This window comes from Diabrotica virgifera, chromosome 4 (genome assembly GCF_917563875.1).
Source record: "Diabrotica virgifera virgifera chromosome 4, PGI_DIABVI_V3a".
NCBI classification, from domain to species: domain Eukaryota; kingdom Metazoa; phylum Arthropoda; class Insecta; order Coleoptera; family Chrysomelidae; genus Diabrotica; species Diabrotica virgifera.
The window spans coordinates 56,406,874-56,412,873 of NC_065446.1; the positions used below are offsets into that span (position 1 = coordinate 56,406,874).

The 6,000-nt window shown below is 33.1% G+C and overlaps 1 protein-coding gene across 1 annotated transcript in view; it reads right to left on the reverse strand.

Annotated features, from left to right (window-relative positions):
* LOC114331803 (zinc finger protein 395) overlaps positions 1 to 5,771 on the reverse strand; it is a 343,721-nt gene extending 337,950 nt beyond the window's left edge. The window contains exon 1 of the mRNA XM_028281470.2: positions 5,102 to 5,771. Coding sequence (XP_028137271.1) covers positions 5,102 to 5,491 — 390 coding nt within the window. The 5' untranslated portion in view covers positions 5,492 to 5,771. The remainder of the gene's footprint in view (positions 1 to 5,101) is intronic.
* Between the last annotated feature and the right edge of the window lie 229 nt (positions 5,772 to 6,000).

Here is a 6,000-nt window from a genome sequence, read left to right on the forward strand (position 1 = left end):
ATTCCACAGGTGTCAAATGAAAGAGCATGAGCTACGTTTTCAACATGGTTTAAAAAAGTGAATAAAAAATGCATTTATTAGTAATAAATAATTATGCAAAAGTATCGTCAATTTTTCTTTATAAACTTTTTGAATAACTTTTTCCAAAAAAATTAACTTTTTTACCCTGTTTTAAGTGCACAACTACCAAGTAATGTTATCTATATCATAATTGATAAAAAATTGTAATAAATATGTATAATTTCTTATATAAAAAAATAAAAAGTTTATAAGGAAAGATTTACGATACTTTTGCATAATTATTTATTACTAATAAATGCATTTTTTATTCACTTTTTTAAACCAAGTTGAAAATATAACTCATGCCTTTTCATTTAACACCTGTGGAATGGTTCTGACGTCATTTTCTTCTGACTTATGTTATTGCAAAAAAATGCTCTCTGGGATTAACAATTTGAATAAAATTTAAACAATTGAACGAATCGCTTTGAAATTTTTATCACATATTCAACACCAAAGAACCCTTATTTGACAAAAACTTCAAAGCTGTAAACTAATTTTTACAACAGTTATTGCAAAAATAATTTGTTGTGCAATTCCGCCCTTTTTTCGCAATTATATTAACAATAAATGAGTATATCAAACTTTGTAATACGTCATTTTAAAGCTTTTTCCACAATCTCGAAGATATTTGTACTAAAAAAACCATAAGTTTCCCTGTTTTCCATTGATTTGAAAAAAAAGTGAAAATTGCCATTTTTTGACACTTAATTGTTTATAAATAAAAATGGCCGCCAGATCCACGCAGGAAATAGTTACAATTTGCTCTTATAGGTATTACTTGTCGAAAAAACGATTCAGTACCCTGGCTGTTCAAGTGGCATGGAAAAAACCTTATTACCTTGGACTATAATACCAACCTTTTATTTCCTAATAAGAATTATTTATTGTTTAAAAATTATATAATGGAGATTCCTAATCGTATTTCAGTATTCACATTTCATACAAGAGTCTTAAGTAGAAACAATTTTTTAGATGATGGTTGGAATATCGATTTCAAGCAGATCGCTTACTTTTTTATGTAAATATTATCATCTAAAATCGAAATAACTATTCCCAAAATTGTTTCATAAAAGCTGATGTGACACTTTCGTCCAGTTCTCTATTAGTAAATAAAAGTTGAATAATGGTTGTTTGGGTTAATTACTTCGCATATTATTTATAATACACAGGTATTATGATTGAGATCGAAAATAGATAGAAATTTCTTCATTTTTCTCTAAATTAATTTTTTTTTTCACAGGTAACTTATTCCGTTTTTCACCGGTTATTACTTTAAAAAGAAAAAACCGGTTATAACCGGGACAAAAAAAAAACGAAATTAAAAAAATCGGTTTTAGGTTATAACCGGTAGGTTTTTCCCATCCCTAATTGACACCTCCTCAGTTATGAATATTTTTGGCGAGAGTATGTCGCCTTGTCTTACGCCGCGTTCTATGCTTATTTGTTTGGTTTTTTCATGTATCTTAACACTCATTGTTGCCTCTTCATAAATATTATAGCTAAGTGTACTATGACTATGTATAATGTATAACTATAGTCAATGCGGCATTCATTTAGATAATATACATAGTTTAATAGTACATTATTAGGCTCTTGCATGGGTTTTAACCATACAATCCTTGTAAGTTTATATGTTTGAAAAAATTGTAGCTATTCACCCACGAAGAAATCATATTTGTTTTATTCTCGTCTACGAATGGAATGGCGCATTAGAAACTGCTGCACGTGATACAATTTGACCTTAAATTATCTAAAACGTTTATTAGGTAAGTAGGCAGCATAAATTACTGATAACCCAAAACGTTTGTTTGCAAAAGAACGACCGTTACGCCGGTAAACAAAGAAAAGTCCTAGCGCGATAAGACAAAAGGGAAATCACTACTTAAACCGTTCCTCGCATAAACCGTTCCAAACGGAAACCTCTAAAATAAAGGAAACATGGCTTGGTTACAGCATCATAACTGGCCTGGCCATGTATGTTTTCATATAAAGTAGGTAACACCAAAAAATCGACCGTGAACGGTATTCTGCCTTGTTTATACGAATGACGTCACAAGGATGCAATTACCAATTAGGAGGGAGAGGTTCCGTGCTTGCGCACGATCAGATCAAACCAAAACATAGATCCGGTGCGGTGTTGTCAGATCGATACCGGTTTTAGTCGATTGCAGATATCCTTTGTTTTATTACGAAATATTGGCAGCTTCCTCAAGGACATATATTTTTAATACATTTAAAAATAATATTTACATATGATTACTAAATTAACAATTTGCACATTATTTCTTCTTTACAGTATATTTTTGGATACATTTATATTAATAGTTATTTATGATATAAGTGTTAAAAGTACACGTTTAAGGCACGCATGTGAAAGTTTGCAGATGAGTGCCTTAAAAATGTACTTTTTAACACGCATATCATACAATATTTTTTCTACAAACGTAATTGCAGGACAATATCTACAAAAACTTTTACTTGAACTTGACTGACATTCCAATTTTATATTTTTTTGACATTACATCAAAATTGCATATACGGTCAATACGAACTGCAGTGCCTTAAATTTTTTTTAAAGCACTAGTGCCTTAAAGTAGCATTTTTAACGCTCGTATGGAGTGCTAAAAATTGCATTTTTAACACGGTTGTAGAAAAAATATATTATTTCATATTTTCATTTTTTTTGTATTTTCGTTTTTTTTAACTCTTTCTTGAAAACATCCACTTAAGTTTGTCTTGCAAAAACTTATATCTATCTATAAAAATTTATAGCTATCTATATTTCCCTAACATCAGTTTGACACGTACATGAATCCTGTATGTGACTAGTGAGGCAAAATGGTGTAGGTACAAAAAACTAAATTTAAAATATTATGACTTAAGTATAAGTTCAATGTGTGCATACTTATCTATAAAGTAAAATACAAACAGACAGAATAACATCACTACTTTGTTTTATTATGATACGTGGTACACTATAAAATAGAAGAATGTTCGCAACGATGGAAATGTGAGAAATTAAGAGGTACTTCAGAAGCAAATAATGTAAAAAAACCTTTAAAAAATACTGCCTGTGTGTGTTTAGATTTATGCCCTTGGTTTGAACCAATTGGCCAGCACAATTTTGATTAGTTTTATTTGCCGAAACAGTAGGAAAACTGAAACACAATTCAGAAAAATGGACCTCATGGAAGCAAAAAAATACAACCTAAATGTAAATAAAGACAAGTCACAGATAATGAACGTAACAAGAAAAAAAGACACGGCTAACCAAATCGAAGTGGTGATAGATCAACAAAAAATACAGCAAATAAACATTAGAATATACAAATACCTGAGAACAGTAATAAATAACAGTGGAAAATCGAGGATGTTCTCAAATTCATCAACAACAAAGAAACATCAAGGAAAACGAAGAATAAGTATATGGAACAATATACAGACCAACGCTGAGGCTGAGATACGGAACACAAAAATCTTAAACAGAAAGCACCAGAGATACAAGAAATAAAAAACAGACTTAAAATTGAACCGTTATTTTGACCCAATAAAGGAGAAAAACAGGAACAGGTATATAAGTGAAAACATTGTGGGAAGCTAAACCAATAAGGAAAAACAGAAGAGGCATACCAATAAAAGTGGAACAGCGACATACCAGAGATATATTATGACTAAAGAAGGGCAAATTTTGGCCAAGAACAACACAAATAGCGAAAAACAAAGGGATGGAGAAAATTCATCAAAAGCTAGAATCCAGACCCTCGACACCTAACGGTAGAAATTATGAAGAGGAAAGATCTCAAACGTCACTGTGAATATAATATATGCACCCTGGCACCAATCTGGCAGATATAAAATCTATTGGACAAATTAAGACGAAGCGAAATGAATAAACAATGATTAAAACTGATGTAGTTTGGACATAAATAATAAATCAATAAGTCTGGTATGATTACGAAGAAACTGATAGAAGTTATACCGGGATGCAAAACAACACAAAAACGAGATGATAGAAATGGTAGAATATGACAAAACTGCAACTAAATAATATACGTTACAGAAAAGAAAAGTTATTGATGTGGCATAAAAGAAAATGAAAAAAAAGATGTCAATAATTTTTTTATTTAATGTTTGAAAATAGTTAAAGTCAAAAATATTAACAAAGTCACTGGTTTTCGTAATAAGTTACATCCTTTCTTCCTTTTGCATAGGACTTTCGTGTTTTTCTGCAATGAGGGTAAAAGAAAGATAATAAATAATAATAAACAAAGACGGCCAACAAACGGTTTTAACTGAAAAGGCAAAAAAAATATGACAATTTCTCCTTTGTAGCTCAGATTCCATTTATTGTTTAAATAGCCCAGAAATTTTGATATGATTTATAAAATAAATGATAGATTGTGAGTGAACCGTTTATCATTTCGGCACAGTTTAACCGGTATACATAAAAACGGCAACATCGCCGCTATCACAGTAGACCAGAGGAATTTGAATTCTGCCTGCTGATGATTCTTTTGAAAAATTCTAACAGGTCTGCCGGTGTATTGTGCGTACATTAAGCTCGAGTAACCTATGCGTTGGGTTTGGAAGTTGTTTTGAAATAAGCCTTTGCTCGGTCACAAATACTACGCACCAGATAAATCTTGGAAAAGCCGGCTCGGGATGCTACAAGGTTTTTATCGCTTGAAGGCCGATTCTTACTTGAAAATAGAGGAAACTGGATTTTACGCTGATATTTAGTACTAGTTTAATTAAACATAATGTAAAATAAATGCATAAGGAATATATTTCTAACAAAGGAAAATACATTTTGAGAATATACTACCGGCATTTTTGAAAAACGTTAATTGCGGTTATTATTTCTCTAGTGTCACTATCTTATCTTAATGTGAACTATGTATAACAAAATGAACAAGAAATATGTCATTATTATAGATACATATTTTAATCAGCAGCAGAAAAATCTGACACGTGGTAGCTAGTTTGTGTAGCATGGTAACAAGTCAAAGTTATTGCATTGGCAAATTTATTGACTTACCTCGATGCCAATGGGGTGTATTCTGATGATAACTTCATCGGTTTCTGTATGGTGTTTGCACACTTCGCCAGAGTTTTCCCGGCCGTTATAAGTAACGAAACATTTTTGTCCCTGCACTAACTCTAAACCGAGCACAGACTGAAAACCGGGTCCGATGAGCTGGCTCTCGTGGAATTCACAGCTCGTTCTACCCAAATTCCCTTGTCGCGGGTCGAATCGCACGGTGTAACGGGTATTAGGGGTTAGATTGATGCAGTTGTTGTTTTCCGAAAAATTCGCCGGGGTTTTGACGGCTTGAATGACTCCTGAGTAATACTTTCCGTCTTCTCCTGGGGCACAAACACGAGTACCGATTATAGAACGCTTCGCTAGACGTTTGCCCGTCGACATTTTCGTAAATAACTCTTAAAAAAACTACGATTTTTACTGAACAAAACTTCCAAAGTCTTAAATTTTTTCACAATACAACGTCGTCCGTAAAGTACAGTCTTCTAACTAACAACTTGTGCACTGACTGTTGAAGATGTCTTAGTTTAAAACACTTTACATACCCAACAATAACTGATATTTGGTTATAATCAGTAATGCACATACTTATCAGTGAATACAATACGATTGACTCGCTGAGGCTTGCGCTGCGTCAAACAGTTGTGGAACAACTAAGCAGCCGGCCGGCTACAGCGGAGTAACAACAGCTGATTGACACGCGATAACCTTCGTGCGCGTCTCCTTCTACGCCCTCGCACTAGAGAGAGACGAAATGAGGACAGTAAGTCGGCGTGCGGATTTTAGCGAGCCCGGACCCAGCTGATGATAACAACAAATGCATGTGACGGGGGAGCAACTCGCGGATTGGTCGGATTGAATGACCTAGTTAGAGCTATTGGCCACAGCGTGGG